Genomic DNA, 24,128 nt, shown 5'->3' with positions numbered 1-24,128 from the left:
TCCTGTAGTTCACTTTGTAAACATTTTTTTAAACCTTGTAGAAAAACATATTACAGTATAATATGTTTACAGATATGGTTGATACAGAGCATAACTTTCCACACCAATAAACCATAATCTGCTAGTTTTTGCTATGTTACTTTCCTCATTTGTTACAGACACAATGACATCATTTGTCCCATTCTAGCTAAAATTGCCTTGTTTATATGTTTAAAGGGTCAGTATTGAGATTTCTTTTAAAAGCTCTTTATTATACAGCATTCACTGCTATTACTATGGGTAAATACTGTATGTAAGCTTTTGACTGGGTGAATGGGTTTCTGTGTGGTTCTACCAGGTCAGCACCTATCTATGGTGGATTCCTGCTAAAGTTGACTAAAGCTGAATAAATAAATGAATGTTGTAGCTGATTGTAGTATATAAACCATAATAGATCCAGGGTATATTTCATCCTGCCCAGTAAGGGGGGTACTGGACCAACAATGACTCTGGTGAGAATACAGATGTTACTAAATGCATGATAAAAACATGTATTGAATCATTTAAAAGCTTATATATTAAACATTATGTAAGGCAGAGCCTGAATCCTGCATGTAGAGTTTTATCTGAAATAAATAAAACATGAAGCAACCAGCTCATATGCAGATAAGTGTGACCAGTAGAACCATAAACCAAAAACTTGTTTTGCTCTTTTCTGGTTTTCTCTTTCCTACTTCATCTCACTTCCTGCTTCTCTTTGCAGACAAACGAAAGGCAGCATTAGAAGGAGCAGTGCATGCTGAGTAACAGCTTAAGCAATTCAGCAAAAGGTACCTTCTTTTATTCATCTTCTATCTACACTGTAAGGAAGTGTTGTTTTCACCGAAGCTCTCCGGTTTGAGTTAAATATGACTTGTGCTGGGTTTGATAGGGGGTCATTTTCTACCTCAAATGAGTGCATGTTAATCCCAGGACAGTAAAAACAGATGCATGAGAATGTGAACAGGTAGATTCATATAAATGATCTGTACTTTTTACAACTTGTGATGATAACATATGTATTTTTTATTTAGTTTAAGAGTTTTATGTGCATTTGTGTAAAATACACAGATTTACGATGATGCCGTGACTGTTTGCATACACAGATTTTGTCTTGTTTCCACACCCATCAGCTGTAAAGATTTAAATACTGATTTTAGGCTTTAACCTCTCAAATATATAGGAAATATTTATGGAACATTTAAAAATATATATTTTTATTTTTATATTTTTAGAAATTGACCTTTTTATAGTGCTGCTGTGGCATTGAGCAGGAAATTAATACTTACAGATGACAGTCCCAGACACCCACTCACACTTGGTCTTTTTGTGAACCTAAAATCTAAACCAAGATGTAAACGTTTGCACTGAATATTTCTGGATGTATAAATCTTGATATAGGCGTGAACACTAATTGAAGCTGATGATTTGGATGCCTCCATTTCTCTCTTGATCACTTTTTTTCTCAGATGGAGTTTGCCTGTAGTCACATTGTTTGTAACTGGAGGCCTGACAGTCTAGCAGAAGGTGAGTTTTGAGTTTTAAATCATGGTTAACCTTGTTTTATTTGCATTTTTTGGTTGGGCCACCTTTAGCAGCAACAGCCGCAACCAAGCACTTTCATTAACTAGACATCATTCTTTCAGATGACTTTGAGATCACTTTGCAGGAATACTATTATTTAGGGGCCTTCAAGTCTGAACTGTGTCCAGTTTAACTAGGCTTGTTGTGACCTTCTAAAGGTTGTTTTGGAATTTTGGCAGGCTTCTTTCAAGTTTTCTATATTTAAAGATACTGGCTCCCACTGTGGTTTGATGAAGTCCCAGAGACTTCATCAAGCTCTGTTACCCTTTCTTGGTTGTCATAACTAAATGCATTTCATTCTATTTTGGAATTTGTTGATTCTGGCATAATATGTTGCTTATCAAAACTTTTAATCTATTATACATTACTGAAAAGAAAATTACGCTTGCCCACTACTGCTTTGGCCAGTCAGACATCTATGTCCAGACATGATTGGCTATGTCTGTTTGGGGGTGGGGGGGTGTTAAGGCCCTGCGATGGATTGGCGCACTGTCCAATCTGTGTTACTGCATTGCACCCAGTGATTCCAGACCCACTGCGACCCTTACCAGGTCCAAACGGTGGTAAAAACTCACTCACTTACTCACTTTTTTTAACCACTTATACAATCAGGGGGGGTGGGGGTGTGTGCTAGAGCCTATCCCAGCTTTTCAATGGGCGCAAGGCATACAGTAACACCTTGGACGGGGCACCAGTCCATCACAGGGCAGACACACATACACACACCCATTCACCTATCGGGCAATTCAGTGTCTCCAACTAACCTGACTGCATGTTATTAGACTGTGGGAGGAAACCGGAGCTCCTGGAGGAAACCCACGCAAACATGGGGAGAACATGCAAACTCCACACAGAAGGGCCTGGACCGCCCCATCTGGGGATCGAACCCAGGACCTTCTTTCTGTGAGGCGACAGTGCAAGAAGGTCCTGGGTTTGATCCCAAAATGAAATAATCATTTCATTCTGCATTGTGTGTCTAGTTATGTTGTTTTTGCTTTATCTTAAATAAAGTTTGAAGATTTTATACACTGAAGTTTAGTAAATATGTAAAAAGGATAGAGGAAATGTTCTTTTTACAGCACTGTATGGCACACATTGTGTTTAAAAAGGTAACTAAAATATGATGTTTGAGTGTTGCATATTTGTTTTCCTCCTGTTCATTAGAATTACCCTCCATGCCCTGTGGTTTGTCCAGACAAAAATCAGAACATCCCTATGACAACCGCATTGCTGTTATTCCACAGTCCAGTAAGTAATTTATGTCTTTATGTGTGATCTGTGCCTTTTATCTACTGTTTGTTCATATTTAACATTGATTAACCATACAGACTTTGTGTTGGTGTTTTAAAGACAAGGATTGAGTAAGAAAATAGGAAAAACTGAGTTGTAGACAGCGTGGTATTTAAAACTGTAATACGTCACCCACTGCAAAGCCTCTGCTGACGCTTCAAAAAAAAATGTACATCCTGTATTGAGTGGGTGAAAATAGGCAATAGGCAGCTCTCTCTTATAATGTGTTTGATCAGGGAAAACATATATTTTGCTGAAACTGTGTCACCCTAATAATGCTAAAATGTATTCTTGAAGTTTACACGAAGTTTTAAAATGTCTATTTTACAGTACCTCCTTTAACACCACCACCTGTACCACCACGTCGTTTAAAACAGAGACAAACGCGACCCACCTCAATGCCCCCTCCAGTTCCCCCTCGAGGTGAGAAAGCACAAATACCCCCACACACAATTTCTAGATCTAAATAGGGATGCACTAATCCCACAGATGTTTCCATTTTCTGTGATACTAGTGTGATACTAGTTTTCTAGTACATACACCAAGTTAAACCAAATTTAAAATGACACTGATGTAATTATGTGATTCAATTAGAAGTTTATAAAATCTGTTCAAATAAATGCTGATCCTTTATTTTGGGGCAGTATTGATCTTTAGTCAATGTTAGTTTCTGATTTGTGCATTTTTATGAACAATGAATTTCAAATAATTTGTTCTGATTGTCCAAAATTGCACCTTACTTTGTATTTCTTATGAAGCTTTTGCATATTTATCCATGTGGCAGACGCTTTTATTCAAAGTGACTTGAGAACTTCATACAATTCATGCACCTGAAAGCGAAAGAGCCTTGCTTAAGGGCTTAATAGTGGCATCATGGCATTGATGGGTTGATAGTAAGGTTCTCGTTCAACAGTCCAGTACTTTAACCTTTTATGAAATGCATTTTGTTCATAAACCTTTTTTTAATTTGATATAGTTTATTAAACTAAATTAATGTATAAATAAACTGTTAGATTATAAAACAAGTCATTATTTGACCTCTTTTCAAGTCAGCAAAAGACCATTTGGATGCACTCTTATGTTTCTTGGATGAGGGTTCTATAGACTGATGAGAAAGTAGTTTAACAGAAATGCAAAGCACTAAGTATTAAGGGGAAAGGTATGGCATGCAAACAATCAACAAGCATCATCAAAAAATTTTACAGGTGTGTTGTACATTGTTAGGGCTATACATAAAATAAAAAAAAATTAAAAAATTTAATGAAATTACCTGTGTATATTTCTCCCTCTACCTTTTCAGGGCCGGAGGGTAAAGAACAGACTTGTATTAAAGCCAATGTCAATGTAGTGTCACTGAAAATAGGAGCTCTTGTGGATATAAGCAAAGGTAAGCAATGAAACATGCAGTTATTTCAGGCTTAATTTATGTTTAGCCTGATATACAATAATTTGCTTTATCAATATGTATTCTGAGTTAAAATTCTTTGTAATTAAGAGCTAAACTTTAATTTAACCTGTACCCAAAAACTATACTATTAAAGTGATCACCATTATTGGCACCCCTAAATATTAAGTAAACCATGTAAAATATCTTTTGAAATTAAGTATTTAGTGAAACATATATATCCAAAGAAGCTTCACTAAACTATATATACGTATATAGTTCACTAAACTATATATATGATTTCCTCTTCCTCTATTTCCTCTTCTGTTCACAATGGCAAAAGCAAGAAAGCTGTCTGAGCACACCAGAAATGCTATTATCACCAAGCACAAGCTGTTTAAAGGGTATAAGACATTCTTGGCATATCTGCATCTTGGCATGCCAGTTTCAACGTTTTGAAAGAAGTGTCAAGAACCTACCCGGACATGGTGAAAAGAGGAAAATTGATAAGAGAACCCTACGAAAGGTGATTCTAATTGTGGCAAGAAAACCACATACAACATTTTTAAAAATTCAGGCTGACCTAAATAAATCTGGGATGATGGAAAAAAATATATAAAAATATGTACCATACATCACACACAGAACAAAACAGGGCTCTGTGGATGCGCCCAGGTGGCGCAGCAGGATATTCCGCTAGCACACCAGCGCAGAGATTCTGAACTCCTAGGTTTGAAACTCGGCGTTGCCACCGGTCAGCTGGGTGGGGTGGGGTCTTCAAGTGCTATGTGTGTGGGGTGGGGTCTTCAAATACCTTTCGCATGGCCGAAAAGAAAGGGTCCGCTAGGACTGCGCACATGTCGAAGGAGGCGTGAGCAGCAACATACCCTCCTCGAATGCAATCAGGAATCCCCCAGCAGCGGAAGACAAATTGACTACACTTAATCGGAAGAAAAGGGGAGAAAAATGCATAAATAAATAGAAAAATCACCACAATCCTTCTGGGAAAATATACTATGGGCAAATGCAATCAAACAAGCTCTTTGGCAATGCATACCAGAATTATGTTTACAAACAACAAAATGAAGCCTACAAAAAATTACACCCTACCTACAGTAAAATATGGTGGAGGATCCATACTGTTGTGGGGCTGCTTTGCTGACCCTGGGACTGGAAGCCTTGAATGTGTTAGAGGAACAATGAAATCAGAGAATCATCGGGGCATTTTAGAGCGAAGTGTGCTCACAAGTGTAAAAACGCTAGGTTTGAGTCTAACAAAATAGGTCCTACAGCAGGATAATGACCTACAGCACCAAAAGTACACAGGAATGGTTAATTTAGAAAGTAAGTGTTAACTGTCCAGCAATTAGTCCTGATTTTAATCCAATTGAAATATTTCGAGAGAGCTGAATCTGCTGATGAAAAAACCCTGCTAATATTCAATAGCTTGAGAGAACTGCAGTGGAAGAGTAGAAAAAACTACCAGCAGACAGGTGCAAGTAGCTCACAGATGGCTACAAAAACATTTGGAGGCTGCCATAGTTGCCATAGGTTATGCAACCAAGTATTAGGAAAAGTGGCCTTTAATCCTGTCCATGTCACATACTTTATTTCTTTTTTTAAATGACTGCATGTATGTTGGCAGGTCAACTTACTGTTAAGTGTTTTTGGACATTATAAAATATATTCTAATGGTACAAAGTTGCTACATGTCCTGTTATTTCTAAAGATATTGAATATATTATACTAAACAATCAAGGGTGCCAGTAATGTTGACCACAACTGTATGCAGTATTTTTCTAATGTATTGGTGCCCATCTCTCAGGATCCAGTGTACAGAGCATCCAGAAATTAGTGCGCTGTGGGAAGTGTAAGGCAGTCATGTCCTCTGTCAGCAACTCACAAATCAACTCAAATACAACAGTAAGTAGCTCCATCCTATAGTAAAGGCAAATTATTATTCCATATTTGTCACATATTGACACAGCTGGTAGAGTGTCAAAAGTGCTGTAACAGAGGAAAATTGTTTTACTCTAAAATTGTTTTAATTTTGTTCTTTCTCTCTGCATCTTTCTTTCTCTCCGTAGACATGGTGCTGTGAATTCTGTGATAACCAGAATGTCCTCACTCAGAATGAGTTAAAAATGGGGCGATTTCCTCTCTGGAGTCCTCCAGGTAGAGACATGCTCTATGTGGATGAGGACTTAGATGCTGACTATGTGAACCTGGAGGATATGCTGGTGGTATTCTGTGTGGACATTTCTGGTAGCATGAGTGTCACCTCAGAGGTTACTTTTCTTGATTCGTCTTTTTACCTCTGTACTAATTGATTGATTCTTTTACATGCTTTTTATGTAATTTAAAAATACCTGTTTCCCAACTCATTCAGGTGTCTCCTGGCAACAGTATGAGATCACCCACATATGTATCACGCTTACAGGTAATATATTACTTATAACTATACAAAAAGATAACTCAGTGCAATATATATGGTCATAATTTACTAAGATCCCATATAAATAGCACTTCTTTGATGTCTAACATGCAAAAGGACTAAATTGACACTGTACATGCAACAGATTGAGTTGACGAGGCATCCAAATGCATGCAAAATTAGCTGAAAAACTAAAATATCTTACAAAAATATAAAATGTCTATCTGTGGGCAGACAAGTTGGTCAAAATCCATTCTTAAAAGTCTAAATATTGTTTATTCATTCTGCTTTCTTGTTACTTATCTCTGACTCTGCAACCATAGTGCAATATCCAAACCAGAGTATTAACTCCTCCACCCTAATATAATAATATTAATAAACACAAATATAATAAACACAAAATGAGCACATTTTACTCTCAATAAAATTACTAAATTCCACTTATGTGTTTCCCATCTGTATTTTGCACCATTAAGTAGAAATGTCCTAAGTTGTGTATTAATTTAAACAGATACGGCACTCAAGGCCCGCGAGAGCTTAAAAGACGTATGATTGTCTTAAAATACACTGTAAAATCGTACATAAACTGCATCTTCCACAATGCATGCCGATTTTGTGACCAGCAAAGTGGCCGCATACCGCCACTATATGGCAGTGTATCCACATCAGCGTTTAACTGAGGCGGTTTTCCAACAAGTGATGTTGAGAAATATTTATAAATAATCCCAAAATGTACAAGAAGAGAAAATTGAAGCAGAAGGAGGCAATTTAATAAAAGATGGGAAAGTGAATACAAGATTGCGCTTCCAGAAGAAAAACCGGTACGTCTCTTGTGTTATGAGGGCGTGTCTGTGGTAAAGGAGTACAATATAAATGTAGATATACATTATAAATATAAAGTATAAATTTGCCATTTTGACACCAAACACAGAACTTAGCCTCCAAGAAAAACAACAAATTGTCCAAGACTTAAAAGGCAGACCGCAATCACATCAGGATACGTTACAGTCAGCCCTTTGAGGGCCACCATAATGCAGATGTGGCCCATGGTGAAAATGAATTTGACACCCCTGAGATACGCAAAATGAAATAATTATTTTGCTTAATAAAATAACGCAGTCTTGCATAGACACTTTAAGTAAATCAGTTTGCAAAACTACTCATTTGACTGTTTCTTAAGTATTACATGTACAAAGTTAAAGGATTTTTATAGTGTGATGCAGTCATCCTTTTCTGTTTTCAGGGTGTTCAGGAGGCTCTACAGATGTCTCTGTCCTTCCTTGTGAAATCCGCCCCTCACCGACGAGTAGCACTGGTTACTTTTAACGATGAGGTAAAAAAGAAATTTCACTTTAAAAATGCTTTAAAAGTTGTGTATTAACAAATTACAAATCACAGCCCAGAAAAGAGGACTCAGGACTCTAGTAAGACATTTTAGTATGACATGATAGGATAGGAGTGATAGGAGTGGAAATCTGTGACCATTATTTGTACAACCGATTTGTAAACCACATCTTACGGGGGTGTAAACCCAGCTACTAATGTGTGATCTGCATGTTGACATGCATCACGTGAATTGCTTTAATTTGCAATGATCCCTACAGTGTGTGTAACAAATTATGTGCCTTTTTAAATCAGGATCTCTTTCTGTATCCTGACACACCATATTCTTTGTATAGATTGTCCATAGACACACTGCTTTAATGTATTGGGTTGCACGGTCAACAATGACAATACAAATACAATACAAACAGGTACCCTCAAGCAGAATAGTCCAGTTGCCCTACAAGCTACATATACCCGCTGACATTCGTGGCATGGCAAACACCACTAATGTATGCCTCTTTGTGGGGCCAGTAGAATAGGCCATTAGATATTGTTGTGTTCAGTCAAAGCCTAGGTGTCCTGAACTAACAACTGTGTCCCAGCTCATTCTATACCTGTCTAGCGCATTCTATACCATTCTATATCTGTCATGAATAATGACAAAGTGGGTGTTGATTAGGGCAGCTCCTGGTCGCACCACCTGGCCACCAATCGTCACCACCTGGTTGAAAACATGCCTCAGGGTGTCACCATTTTTAGGGGCATTAAGAGATACAAGTGCATGTCTCTGTGAACACACTCCTTCAAGACATGGCTAGGATCTCCACAGCCCCAGCAGACCCGTCTGGTTCCTGCTCCGGGTGAGCCTTAGCCAATCAAACCGCTGGATGGATGATATCCAAAAGCTGATGGATCATGCTTCTACCCTTTGCCGGTTCTTTTGCAAGAGGGATGGCTGACTCAGGCCTTCCAGTTTAGATGCAGAGGGTGTTGTTGGTCTTCAGCCAGCCTCTGAATGGCTTGGGAGTCTTGGTTGGGCCTTTACATGTCAAATATACATATACTTGTGTACAGTACAATGAACTGTTTATTCCACATATCCCAGATTGTTTGTATGCTGGAGTCAGAGTAAAAGGTCAGCCATTGTATGAATCCCCCAATGACGAGAGAGTTAAAGGCATTGCTCAAGGACCTAACAGTGGCTGAAAGGCAGAACAGGGTTTCAAACCCATAACCTTAAGTTCGACCCTACGTTTGACAGACCAAAGATCTACCCACTAGGCTACTACTGTCACTGTTTTTACTAGTTTCCTACATGCAATATGGGTTTGGGTTTGACACGTATGTAACAGCAAAATAAATTACTTTCTGTTTCACAGCTCTGTAGTAGTCAAATTACTTAAATGAATTAAATACAATCCATAAACACTGATTTCATTGGAAACCGTTAGTAAATTGTTAAAAAAACTAAAATGCATCCAATCATCACCACCTGGTCAAAGGCATGCCTCAAGGTGTCACTATTTGTAAGGGCAACAAGGGATACAAGGGATCTCATTTTAAAAATATAAAGCTGCACTATTTGGATGATACAATACTTTATTATTACAAGCTTATTTAAGTAAAAATCAAATAAAGTGACCAACAATACCAGAACATGTAGTTTAATTTATTACTGAAGTATCTGTTCTGGAACAATGTGTGCTACAGATTTAAAAAATGTTTAACTCAATGTTTTCCTACTAAGCACTGTGCTGCCAGTGTGATCAACTTTGCTACAGCTGATACAAAATCTCCTACAAATGCTATGACTTACAAATCCACACTGTGTTGCACTGGCAGGTTACAGTGTATGGGGATGGAACAGGAGTCCCCCTCTCTCTCCGGGACTGGGCTCTGGTGGATTATGACCATGTAAAAGAGCAGGGAGAAAAGTACTCTACCCCTCACTGCATTGCTGAAACCTTCCAGTCCCTCACACAAAGAGTTAAAGAGTGAGTAATAAAGTGATGTCTGGGTTTTTGTGATGAAATTTCATTTACTTTAATTTCTATTTATGGGTCATCAGGGTCCTGGCCAGGATGATGATGATGATGTTATGGGGCCTTGGCCACCGCCCCCAGAATTAGCTAATCATGTCAATATGTACACCAATCAACCATAACATTAAAACCACCTCCTTGTTTCTACACTCACTGTCCATTTTATCAGCTCCACTTACCATATAGAAGCACTTTGTAGTTCTACAATTACTGACTGTAGTCCATCTGTTTCTCTGCATGCTTTGTTAGCCCCCTGTCATGCTGTTCTTCAATGGTCAGGACCCCCACAGGACCACTACAGAGTAGGTATTATTTGGGTGGTGGATGATTCTCAGCACTGCAGTGACACTGACATGGTGGTGGTGTATTAGTGTGTGTTGTGCTGGTATGAGTGGATCAGACACAGCAGTGCTGCTGGAGTTTTTAAACACCTCAATGTCACTGCTGGACTCAGAATAGCCCACCAACCAAAAATATATACAGCCAACAGCTTCCCGTGACCACTGATGAAGGTCTAGAAGATGACCAACTCAAAGGTGGTTTTAATGTTAAGGGTGTAGATGCTTAACTGGTTGATAGCTACGCTAACTATTTGAACCCTGGATTCCAGTGTGAATGGGCTTACAAAATTTACCTCTGTGCCACCAGAGCACCTGCTTTAAGGTTTATTATCAGTTCATATACACAATTCCTTACAAGTTCATTTTTATGCTGTGAATCTTTGATCAGGCTCTGATTCCTGGCCTAAGTATTTAGTGGTTTAATTATAACAAATGTTCACTTTTAAACTAGTTAATACTATATGATAATGATGCTACCTTTTATATTCAAAGATTAAGAGAACATGGAGCCACAGCACTGGGCCCTGCAGCACTCATCTCTGTTGCTATGGCCTCTCAGTTTTCTGGATCAAAGGTCAGTAACTATTTTATTACATTTAAGTGACCCAAACCTTATCTTCATGTTAAGCTCATAATAAACCATAATATCTTATAATATGTCCTTGTTCTGTTTAATTTTAGGTCATAATCTGTACAGATGGGCAGGCCAACATAGGTTTGGGACAGTTAGAACAAGACTATGCAGCCTCACCATACTTTTACAACCAGTTAGCCAGTCACGCAGCACAGAAAGGGTGAGTCACAACACCTATGTTTAAAATGAACACCCACACATATGCTCCTGCTTGTGGTAGAAAATAAACATGTACAATTAATAATAAAAAAAAAAAACACTATAAAAAGTGTTTTTTTAAATGCACAACCAGTAAAAAGTCTCAGGTGCTTTATTTATTGATTTATTTATGTGTATTGATGTTACTGTCATGAGACTAAATACACTGGAAATTAACTGCACCTAAGTGTATATGTTTTTTTTTTTTTTAACCTTACTCTGTAACAACAGGAAGAACTAAAGTGTTAGTTCCTTCACATTTCCTCCTCTAGCATTGTATGTTTGTGGTTGTGTGCAGTGTGATCATATCAGTGATGACATTTGAGGGGGAGAATTGTCGCCTGGCAGAGGTGGGGAAGCTAGCTGATCATACAGGAGGCAGGGTAAGTGAAATAATTAATAAACACCACTGATATAGAAACATAAATGATACCTTACAAAATCTGTTCGATGAAAACTATGAACTGGGCTGCAGTATTTAATTATTTTAACAGAAGCATGCACATAAATGACTTGGTGCTTTTCCAACCAAAGCTAGAATTATTTTCTAACATACACATCATCAGCTAATAATAACAACTAATAATCTTTTCAGTCTCTAAAATTTTCTAAATGTTTTTCTTGCTTTTATTTGTGTAATAATATTTTTTGCATTTTATTTTTGCATTTTTCCCAATTTTCCTCTCCAATCAAATCGTATCCAATTACCCAATTGCATTACGCTTCCTCTCTACTGATGCTGTTCCCCACTTCTGATTGAGGTGAGCGAGACTGTCACACGCCCCCTTCGACACGTGTGCAGTACCGACTGCATCTTTTCACCTGCACGAGGCGAGTTCAAATGTGGATCAGCTTTGTGTACGGAGAGCCACACACTGTCCACATTATTCCTCGACTCTGTGCAGGCGCCATCAATCAGCCAGCAGATGATCAGATTTTGCGCAAACCTGTGAAGTCCATGCCAGCTTGAGTGCATGCTACAGCAAAAAATTACACCGTATACTACAAATATACTATAAAAATTGATGTTATGCAATTTTCACCAACATTCTTATGCTGATTAAATGATTCATAATAAAAACATTGTATTATTTTTACTATAGGTAATGTATAAAAATAGAAAAATAATGATAAACACAGTGTAGTTCAGTAAAGAAAGAATGTACCTGTACATTGCTAAAACAAATTAATCGCTGTTACATTTCATATCCAAACAGTAGAGGGTAAAATCTTTAAATCATAATCAAGACTGATCTTTATTTCTACAAAAGGTTATAAAATATCTACAAGGTTTATTAGCTTAACTTCACCAAACTATGAAAGCAAATCCAACACATGTAAGTGTATTTATTATGGCATTTTGCATTCAGCACTTTGTGCAACTCATCCTTGTCATGACAACAGCAGAGTATTATTTTATAATTCTCTCCGGATCTCTCCGGATCCCTCAGGTCCACTTTTGTGTACTCCTCTTTATATTCTAGATATCTATCCAGTCCCTCAAGGTAAATATCACAACACTGATAAAACTGCATTGTTCTCTCTTTCACTCTTTGTGTACTGTGTTCCCTTCCCAGATCAACAGAGTTAACATTGCTACTGTCTCAACAGAAATTCAAAGTGCTTTAGCTGATAATGTTTTGGCAACTAATGTTGTGGCATCTCTGCAGGCACCTGATGGCATGTAAGCATTCATTATCCTTACAGTAAAGAGTAATATTTTATTAAAACCTAAAATATAATAATATAATATGATGTCATAATTACAGTATTTGGTAAGTAATAGGGAATTATGATTTTTGTATTGTCTAAGAATTTATATATTGTACTGTGGCAGAAGCAGCATAGTTTTCTTTCACCTTATAAACAATGCAGAAGGTGGATTGGCTGTGCTAAATTTCTGTGAGTAAAAGATAAGTGTGTGGTACCCAATGATAGACTGGCACCCTCTCCATGGTGTATTTCTGTTTGAAGCTCAGGGTTTTTAGGTGACATTAGCCCCATGACAACCCTGATTAGAAAAAAAGCACTTACTGGAGTGGCACATTGGTCTATTAACTAGTTCACTAGCTGGCCTGGCATAAACACAGACATGATTAGCTCTGTCTTGGGGGAGGAGGGGGCAGTTCCCGGTGGAACCTGGGCATACCATGACCCTAACCATGATAAAGAAGGTTTGGTTTTCAACGTTCTTTACAATAGTCTTCTGTTTTACATTATTTGTTTCACTTTCAGCTCTTTTTGTTTTTTTTTCCAGCTATTACCCTTTTGAGGAGGACAATAACAAGCTGGTAAGGGAGATTGGAAATGTTATAGAAGGAGTAGAGGTCACTTTTCAGTTCGCTGTCAAACCAGAAAAAGTAGAAAGTAAGTAAAAAAAAAAAAAAAAAAAACCTTTAATCAATAAATTAAAGCAAACAAATGTATAAGATTTAATTAAACACCTTTTAAATAGCACTTATTTTACACTCTCCACAGACCTTTTTTATGGGTCATTATTTATGTTTAGGAGCATGATGACGAAACCAGAGGGCAGGCTTTGACAGGAAACATAACATTAGTATTCAAGTAATCACCTTAAATTTTATGGAAACAATATAGAGGAAAATTCAAGCTCAGTAATAAAGCTATTAAAGTATATATTACTTTTAAAAGGGTTAGAGTGCCATTTTGTAAGCTTTAGGACCACACCAGTAAACACTAAGAGCTATGATTATCAACAGAAGGAAAGTTGGAACAGTAAATCTGTCCAGGTGTGGTCAGCCTGCTGATTAGTGACAAGTCATTTATAAGTGAAAAGACTAAATAAAACATCTAAAAATGCAGATGCAGATGTCTCTAGCATCAGCTATTGTCAGTGTTAATGACTCACTGTACAAAAGATATTAGTGAACAACAACAAAAAATGGAAAAGAAGAAAGAAAGAAACAGAAGAAAACCATGCATTCCAAACTTCTTTAAGTCATTGACCGAATGCAGGTAACAAACCCAGGTCCCAAGACCTTAGAACCATATGGCACTGTCAATGCCTACTGCAAAATCCATCATTTTTTAATTTTAAAAATTGAAAAAAGCACAGGTTCAGAGCAAATAAATGTATGAATGACTAATTAAATTATTGTCATGTGTGTAGTATTTCAGAGAAGAGATAGAGTACCCTTCCAGCTGCAGCTGTCTTTTAAGACTCGAGATTTAAAGAATGTGACAAGAATCATCACCCAGCAGAAGCGTGTAACCACCAGCAGGTATCACTACTCACAGAATAGCACAAATACCATAAGCCATAAGAAGACAGTACAAAAGGAATTAGTTGCTTTCTCCCTCTCTGTAGCTGGGTATGGGTGGGTAGTCTGAATATGGCAGTGCTGGGAGTTCACTGTGCTCAACTGTGTGCCAGACTGACAATGGAGGGCAGAATCCTGGAGGCTCAGAGGCAGCTTAAAGCCCAGCAGGACCTGCTTAAAGACATCAGGTATGAATAAATGTGGGTGCTGGGGCCGACTGTAAATTGGCAAAAGTTCTGAATTTGTGTGACTGCAGTGCATATGAGTTCATGTGTGCATTTATGCATACAGATGTTGGACAGTGGCACTCAACATGTCTAAAATTGCTTTATGAATGGAGTATTGGGGCATTGTCATTCAGGATGAGACCACTCTTACTAAGTTAAATATTCTAGTCTTGATTTGAAGTTAACCTTCCATTTAGTCAGGTAAGTGGAAACAAACTATGTCAGCTAAATGCCTCTAAAAGCATGACAAAGCCACTTTACCCCATCACTGTAGTAATCAAGCAGTCAGACCTGTGCCATTCTCTTGGTGTATGCCTCACATGTATTTTAATATGGTAAAGAGTAATTCATCAGACCATTTTTACCCACATCTCTTCAAAGGTCTGTAGTTTCTGTACCATCAAACTCTAAAATGTGCGTCATCTTGAGGTATCTGTACTGCAACCTTAAAATTCATTTTCTCTGTAAAAGACTCTCTAGGGGTCATACTATGATTGACTTGCAGTATGGAGACTGGAGACAATGATGTGAATACTTTCAGTTAAATGTCATGTAAAACACATGTCCTCCTACACATCTATTATTACTCCAACATTGCATGCAAAGATCAGCAATTGGTAATGAATTTGTGTCCCCCTGGGTGTAGCAGATAGCTTTAATATAAGCTTTGTCTAAGGACAGATTATGGCATCTGATCCTAATTTATAGGGCACAGTTTTGTTTTGCTGTGCAGTTGTTGTCTTTGCTGATTCAGTTGCTTATCTATGACAGATAACATGGGACTTGCTCTGTTGGCTGAATAGGCACAATGACACACTCCAAAAATTCCCATTTAATGATAAAGTTTGGGAATTGAATATCAAGCAACATCATGGTCAGATGACCACATACTTTTGCCGTATAACAGTTTTCATGATTTTCTGTAAATGGACACAATAGAAACATGACAACTTTGACTGACATGAATTTTGTATTGCTGTTTTGAACAGTGAACAGAAGCCAAGCGCTAAAGAGGAAAGTATCTATGGAAACTGGATTGATACCATGAGTATGATCTGTGATGACCTTACTCCAGATACACAGGTCAGAAATGCTTACTGGCCTAATAACCAATCACACATGTATTACTCAATTTGCATCCTAATCCTAATCACCTATTTAATTGCATATATGTATAGACTTGTACGACGATGAGCCAAAATATAAAACACCTTTTCAGCTGTAAAGGCTCAGAACTTAATTAAGGCCTTTATTAAATCAAAGGGCATGTTAAGCAGATTCAGTATTGTTTAGCATAAAATTTATTGCAATATAAACGTCCCTACAGTATTCGCTAAATTAAAAAGATCATGGAATGAGGTGTGGACTACACTAAGCTGTGGAGTACAAAAGTGAATTTAAGGTGGCCTTGTATTCTTTCCCAGATCTGTGCTTCTCTCTGACTAGTCCTTTGACTTGTGTTAATTGTACTTTTTCTTCATTTTTATTTGTTATATGAATGATAATCGAAAACAGCTGGTCTGAAAATGTCTAACATAGGTGTTGAATATAAACAAATGTTGGCAGGTTACAATAGATCAGAATAAGCAGAATAAATACATTTAATCTTAAAACTTCTATGCTTAAATAAACTTTCTATATTTAAATTATGCAACCAGAGAAAATGAAATATAATCCTAATATATATGTTTCCATGGCACCACAAAAATTTTTTTATTGTTAATCCATATATCTCACTAGAACATATGTGCATATTTGCTTGTACACCCATGTTTTTAAATCCAGCATCTATGACTATCTGTTCTTATGGATGAGATTTAAATCATCTGTGCACGCTCTTGATCATGATAATAAACTTTTCCCACTTTATTTTATAATATAGAATGATCGAAAAGACAGTGCCACCCATTTTGCGAGTCAAGCATCTGCTAAAGTAAGTATTTTAAGGTACTCTAGTGCCTCTGTCTGAATCTCTTTCACACATTTCTGTTGTTCTAGCAGATTTTATTTTTATTTTAGGATTTGTCAGATGAAGCAGCAAATGTGGTTTACCAGCTGAAGAGGGCAACAAGTGTGGGGCACAGAAGACACAAAACAGCCATGTTGGAAAGTTAAGCACAAGCGGAGCAGTATAGTAAAAACAACCAGGTCTTTTTTTACTGTATATAATCAGAAGTCTGGGTATCATTGTTGTTTTATATTATGTAATCATGTATGTTTTATCACAGTTTCTGCTGGTTAGAATGTAAAATCTTCATTACTATTAACTAAAGTGTTGCCTACAGAAAACTACATCTATTATAATTTATTTAAAAAAAAACTAATAATGGTTGGTAAGTTACTAAGTGTAATCCAGTACTGATAACAAATCACATGACTTAGGATCTTGTCAGTTATGTACTATTTTGGTTAGTTATTAAGCCCAATCCAAGCTAATAATTGGTTTTATTTACATAATATCTGATATGCACTAGATTTATAATATTTGTTTAATAAAATTGTATTTTGTATAAGTAATTTTGTATAAGAAAAACATATGCCATTGATTTAAAAAAGTGACATGTGATGGATTGGCGCGCTGTCTAGCGTATTCCTGCCTTGCGCCCAAAGTTTCCCAGTGGGAGAAACTAGTTTTTTTAGTTAACTAGTTTTTTAATGCCTGGCAAGTGTTCTGGGGACTTTCATACCTGCCCTTCGAGTATCCCAGTGCCTTCCCCTGCAGTTGATTGGCATTTTGTCAATGATGTATTCCCACTGTGCTTTTAGTGTTTGCAGATACGTAACTCCAGACCCATTTACATTTGCAGGATTTAGCAGATGCTTTATCCAAAGTGACTTACAGTTATGACTGATACAGTTTGAGCAATTGAGGGTTAAGGACCTTGCTCAGGTGCCCAAAAGTGGCAGCTTGGTGGAGGTGGGGCTTAAACCAGCAACCTTTTGATTACTAGTCCAGCACCTTAACTACTGAGCTACAACTGCCCACAGAGACACTGACCAAGATAAAGCAGTTAGTGACAATAAATAAATAAAATTAAGAGTTTTATCCTGGCCAGGATCCCAGTGGTCCAGTTTCACCGGGAAACACTGGGAACAAGGCAGGAATTCCATGGACAATGCACCAATTAATCACAGGGCTTCACTTTTTTTTTAAATCAGTGACGTATGTTCTTTATACTTATACAAGGCTGACAGAGCTAAAGAAACACCAAACCAACTGACCCAGATGCCAGCATTATAAATATATAAATAAATACTGTTAGGGCAACCACAAAGAAAATCACAAGAAGATAGTGCATACTGAAATCTAAAGTTCAATTAATATTATATTTGTATTAACTGCAGGACCCATGTTGCTGTGTAGTGTACTATACAAGGTGCTCCACCATGACATAAAAATGTTTCATCATGTTTTTGGTAGTTTGTTTCTAAATTATTGCACTACTGTTTCTGCAGTGCCCAATTCAAATATTAATTAAAATAATTAGTCAAGACTAGTAACTACTGCTTACTTTTAAATAGCTTCCCTAATCAACATATCAAGTGGCATTTTGTCTTGGAGCAAAAGCCACAATCACAAAAAACACACTGTGTTCATTTCTAAAGCATTTCCATTAGGAGCTGCACAGACTAGAACATGTGTCAAACTCAAGGCCAGCGGGACAAATCCAGCCCGCCATGTCACTTTATGTGGCCCACAAGAGCTTAAAAGGCATATGATTGTCTTAAAATACACTGTAAAATCGTACATAAACTACATCCTCCACAATGCATGCCGATTTTGTGACCCGCAAAGTGACTGCTTCCCGCATCCTGCGACTAGATGACAGTGCACTCTAAAAAGTCATTCAGATGGCCTTTAGCCAATACTTAAATATATGCACTGCTGTATGATAAAAAATGAAGTTACATTATATTACACAATTTTTTACTTGCAGTTGTTATTTTATTCAGTTCTGATAACGCACAAATTATAAGTGTTGTTTTAACACACTATAATGAATCACCTGAACTTAAGATATTTGGTTAAACAATAAAGAACAAAATTTAGCTTCTAGCAACTTAAAATACATACATTGTACAACGTAATTTTCTCAGTAGTTTGAATTCGCCCCGTCCACACGGACAGAAACGGTCTGTGTTCTCAAGGCGCGCTTTCATTGTGGAGTGAGTTTTTTACAAGCAAGGTGAGCGTTCTAACCGTTACAAACATTTTTGGACTTATATATCTAGAGATTTCACTTTTGTGATTTGAATAATTTGCCCGCTTTGCAGGTGAAGGTCGGTAGGCACAGACTACAAGAGCGAGAGACTAGCTAGCTGGCCAGCTTTTCTTCAGCCTGGCATAGACCGACACACCATTTGGTGTTATAAACTGAGTAAAACTTGACTTTTTCATGGATTAAAATATTTCCATTGACATAAAATTTCCCTGGTGAGCTATTAAAAACGTATTTTTTGTCTAGTCTATTTTGCGATCTTTGTGTAGCAAAAGTAGCCAACAACTATGCTAAGGTTAGCTAGCTAATTATTACGTGTTTGCGTTCTAGGTAAAAAATAAACTAAACAATAAACATTACTCATTTGTTTAATGCATATCATTTTTCAAATACTGATATGTGGAATTTGTTTTTTCATAGTTTTTATTGTTGTCCACTAATGGGATTTGTTAAAAGTAGATGTGTTCTGTAATAAATGATTTTTGGTAATAATTCATGTTTCCATGTTCTTGTATCATTGTTTAAATTGTTTTACATTCAGCAGATTCAGTGCAATGCCAACAAACATTCAAATTAATGTTTAGAGATATTAGGCTACAGGATGTTGGATCAACGTAATTCTACGAGCAGTTGGCATAACTCAAAAAGACTAATGCAAAATGTTGCCTTGATTTTTTTTGTTGACCCAATGTTTTATTTAATATTAACAACTTTTAAGTTAAATGAATATTAAATAAAACATTGGGTCAACAAAAAAAATCAAGGCAACATTTTGCATTAGTCTTTTTGAGTTATGCCAACTGCTCGTAGAATTACGTTAATCCAACACAATATTATAGGTTTGGTGGATTAGCTTTCCATAATTCACTAAAAAGCATTTTTTAAATAACATCAACTTAAAAATATCTGTTCATGTTGACAGTTATTAAGTTTGTGTAATTTAAAATATTGTGTTGGATCAGCGTAATTCTACGAGCAATTGGCATAACTCAAAAAGACTAATGCAAAACGTTGCCTTAATTTTTTTTGTTGACCCAATGTTTTATTTTTTAGAGTGTGCTTCCACATCAGTGTTTAACTGAGGTGGTTTTCCAACAAGTGATGTTAAGAAATAGCTACAAATAATCCCAAAATGTAACAAAAAAAAACAACAAATTGTCCAGGAAATAAAAGGCAGACAGCAATCGCAGCAGAATATGTTGCAAATGGCTCTTTAAGGGAAACATAATGCTGATGAGGCCTTCGGTGAAAATGAGTTTGACACCCCTGGACTAGAAGTTTGTTTACTTGTGGCTTAACAAAATGCAGCAATGATACCTAGTGGAGTATATGTGCATTGTCATTGATGTAGACAGGGTGCAGGCAGCTCAGAAAAAGCAGTGAAGAGTGTCACTGCCACCTAGTGAATAAAGAAAATGCAGGTATGTGGACACTCTTAAGGTACATCATTTTTAGTTCTGCCCATATCAAAATCCACCATTACACCCCACCTCCATAACACGTTGTTTAAAAAAATCACCTTCATAAGTGCAAACTACAAAATTCTTTGCTTGAATCTTTTCATTTAGATGTCAGATGATCACTTGTTGGCATACCATTGACATACAGGTTGTATAAAAGGGTGTTAATACTAATAAAATACAGTGCTTTGAGATTTAAGACTATGACTGTGGGTCTTTGAAATGTTTAAGGCATCATGCATGTAGTAAGTACTAAGATATTTTTAAGAACCTGGTTGCTTCAGCATGGTCAAACAGTAGACATTTAACTAGTTATTATTCCAAACATACATCCAAATTAACAATGAAATGGTGGGAAAAGGAACCCACACCTAGCAATACCAAACATTTTACCTGCATGATGTATGTGGGGCCAAAAAGCTAGCAGTCGACACTATAGGGAAGTAGCGATGAATAAAACGGCAGACTGGTACCTGGGGGTAATCAGGCATTTTATAAAAAGGAAGGGAAAAGTAACTGTCAACCCCAAGAATGGATATTGGTTCCTACAAATATACAAAACAAAACCAAATTTGCTTTTGCCACAATTCCATTTAACCTGAAGCCCCAGAAGTTGTATAAGAACTATAAGAACTCACGATAACTCACATTTGGAATAACAGATATAAAAAAAGAGGGGAACTCAGTATGCACCAGGCTGCTATTAAAAAGAAGTAGAGCAGCCAGTCTATCACTGACACAGCCCATGTCCATGAGGATGTCTCTGGAGGCAGCTTGCGAGTCTAATGCGTTTGGCCAAAGGGAGTCACAACACCTGCTAAGTTCCTTGAAAAAGATCAAAGAATGCAGGCATATGAGCCGGCAAAAGCAAAAGTCAAAGCATGCAGGTGTTACCAAACAAACACAAAGCCAATGAGCATGCAAGCGAAAGTCTATAGAGATTTTGTAAAGGTTGTCCCAGATGCAGCGCATTACAGCTAATGAGACACAGAGGCTGTCTGAATAAAGAGAATGCCACAGATAGTCATGTGTACCTCCATATACCCTACCAGTTATTAGTGACAGGACAGATGGACATTAATCTGTGATCGAAACCACCTTTCAATCTCCACGACAGGTAAGGCCATTACACATAGGTAGATTCTGTTAGGCCACTGACCCATTTAACTCGGCTCTAAAATCAGGCAAAATAATGCACCGTTTATTATTCAACTGTTTTTTCATCAGCCATAACATTAAAACCACCTCCTTGTTTCTACACTCACTGTCCATTTTTATCAGCTCCTTACCATTTAGAAGGACTTTGTAGTTCTACAATTACTGACTGTAGTCCATTTGTTTCTCTGCATGCTTTGTAAACCCCCTTTCATGCTGTTCTTCAGTGGTCAGGACTCTCACAGGACCCCCACAGAGCAGGTATTATTTGGGTGGTGGATCATTCTCAGCACTGCAGTGACAATGACATGGTGGTGGTGTGTTAGTGTGTGTTGTGCTGGTATGAGTGGATAAGACACAGCAGCGCTGATGGAGTTTTTTAAACACCTCACTGTCACTGCTGGACTGAGAATAGTCCACCAACCAAAAATATCCAACCAACAGCGCCCCGTGGGAAGCACCCTGTGACCACTGATGAAGGTCTAGAAGATGACCAACTCAAATAACAGCAAAAGATGAGCGATCGTCTCTGACTTTACATCTACAAGGTGGACCAACTAGGTAGGAGTGACTAATAGAGTGGACAGTGAGTGGACACGGTATTTAAAAACTGCAGCAGCGCTGCTGTGTCTGATCCACTCATACCAGCACAACACACACTAACACCACCACCATGTCAGTGTCACTGCAGTGCTGAGAATCCACCACCTAAATAATACCTACTCTGTGGTGGTCCTGTGGGGGTCCTGACCATTGAAGAACAGCATTAAAGGGGGCAAACAAAGCATGCAGAAAAACAGATGGACTACAGTCAGTAATTGTAGAACTACAAAGTGCTTCTATATGGTAAGTGGAGCTGATAAAATAGACAGTGAGTGTAGAAACAAGGAAGTGGTCATAATGTTATGCCTTATCGGTGTATAACCTAACCTTAGGTTTAGTTTGATCTACTTAGAGCACAATAACAATAGCAATAATATTGTGATTTGTTTTCGGTTCAAGTACAGTGCCTTGCAAAAGTATTCAGCCCCCTTGAACTTTTCAACCTTTTGCCACATTTCAGGCTTCAAACATAACGATATGAAATTGTAATTTTTTGTGAAGAATCAACAACAAGTGGGACACAATTGTGAAGTGGAACGAAATTTATTGGATATTTTAAACTTTTTTTAGAAATAAAAAACTAAAAAGTGGGGCGTGCAATATTATTCAGCCCCTTTACTTTCAGTGCAGCAAACTCACTCCAGAAGTTCAGTGAGGATCTCTGAATGATCCAATGTTGACCTAAATGACTGATGGTGATAAATAGAATCCACCTGTGTGTAATCAAGTCTCCGTATAAATGCACCTGCTCTGTGACAGTCTCAGAGTTCTGTTTAAAGCGCAGAGAGCATCATGAAGACCAAGGAACACACCAGGCAGGTCCGAGATACTGTTGTGGAGAAGTTTAAAGCCGGATTTGGATACAAAAAGATTTCCCAAGCTTTAAACATCTCAAGGAGCACTGTGCAAGCAATCATATTGAAATGGAAGGAGTATCAGACCACTGCAAATCTACCAAGACCCGGCCGTCCCTCTAAACTGTCAGCTCAAACAAGGAGAAGACTGATCAGAGATGCAGCCAAGAGGCCCATGATCACTCTGAATGAACTGCAGAGATCTACAGCTGAGGTGGGAGACTCTGTCCATAGGACACAATCAGTCGTACACTGCACAAATCTGGCCTTTATGGAAGAGTGGCAAGAAGAAAGCCATTTCTCAAAGATATCTATAAAAAGTCACCTGGGAGACACACCAAACATGTGGAAGAAGGTGCTCTGGTCAGATGAAACCAAAATCGAACTTTTTGGCCACAATGCAAAACGTTATGTTTGGCGTAAAAGCAACACAGCTCATCACCCTGAACACACCATCCCCACTGTCAAACATGGTGGTGGCAGCATCATGGTTTGGGCCTGCTTTTCTTCAGCAGGGACAGGGAAGATGGTTAAAATTGATGGGAAGATGGATGGAGCCAAATACAGGACCATTCTGGAAGAAAACCTGTTGCAGTCTGCAAAAGACCTGAGACTGGGACGGAGATTTATCTTCCAACAAGACAATGATCCAAAACATAAAGCAAAATCTACAATGGAATGGTTCACAAATAAACGTATCCAGGTGTTAGAATGGCCAAGTCAAAGTCCAGACCTGAATCCCATCGAGAATCTGTGGAAAGAGCTGAAAACTGCTGTTCACAAACGCTCTCCATCCAACCTCACTGAGCTCGAGCTGTTTTGCAAGGAAGAATGGGCAAAAATTTCAGTCTCTCGATGTGCAAAACTGATAGAGACATACCCCAAGCGCCTTGCAGCTGTAATCGCAGCAAAAGGTGGCGCTACAAAGTATTAATGCAAGGGGGCTGAATAATATTGCACGCCCCACTTTTTAGTTTTTTATTTCTAAAAAAAGTTTAAAATATCCAATAAATTTCGTTCCACTTCACGATTGTGTCCCACTTGTTGTTGATTCTTCACAAAAAATTACAATTT

General features: G+C 37.7%; 1 protein-coding gene across 1 annotated transcript; it reads left to right on the top strand.

The window, feature by feature from the left end:
* Window positions 1-745: 745 nt before the first annotated feature.
* si:dkey-9k7.3 (circularly permutated Ras protein 1) lies at window positions 746-16,898 on the top strand. The gene is made up of 20 exons (XM_062993245.1): window positions 746-809; window positions 1,488-1,545; window positions 2,767-2,850; window positions 3,223-3,315; window positions 4,193-4,279; window positions 6,102-6,199; window positions 6,364-6,564; window positions 6,666-6,716; window positions 7,954-8,043; window positions 9,879-10,030; window positions 10,912-10,993; window positions 11,101-11,213; window positions 11,550-11,634; window positions 12,829-12,935; window positions 13,509-13,618; window positions 14,385-14,496; window positions 14,583-14,723; window positions 15,752-15,845; window positions 16,645-16,695; window positions 16,782-16,898. The coding sequence occupies exons 2-20, from the start codon at window positions 1,488-1,490 to the stop codon at window positions 16,875-16,877; spliced, it is 1,905 nt and encodes a 634-aa protein (XP_062849315.1). The 5' UTR covers window positions 746-809; the 3' UTR covers window positions 16,878-16,898.
* Window positions 16,899-24,128: the final 7,230 nt, after the last annotated feature.

This window comes from Trichomycterus rosablanca, chromosome 4 (genome assembly GCF_030014385.1).
Source record: "Trichomycterus rosablanca isolate fTriRos1 chromosome 4, fTriRos1.hap1, whole genome shotgun sequence".
NCBI lineage: Eukaryota > Metazoa > Chordata > Actinopteri > Siluriformes > Trichomycteridae > Trichomycterus > Trichomycterus rosablanca.
Note: the sequence above shows the minus strand (reverse complement) of the source record. Positions and strands in the feature narration are given on the sequence as shown.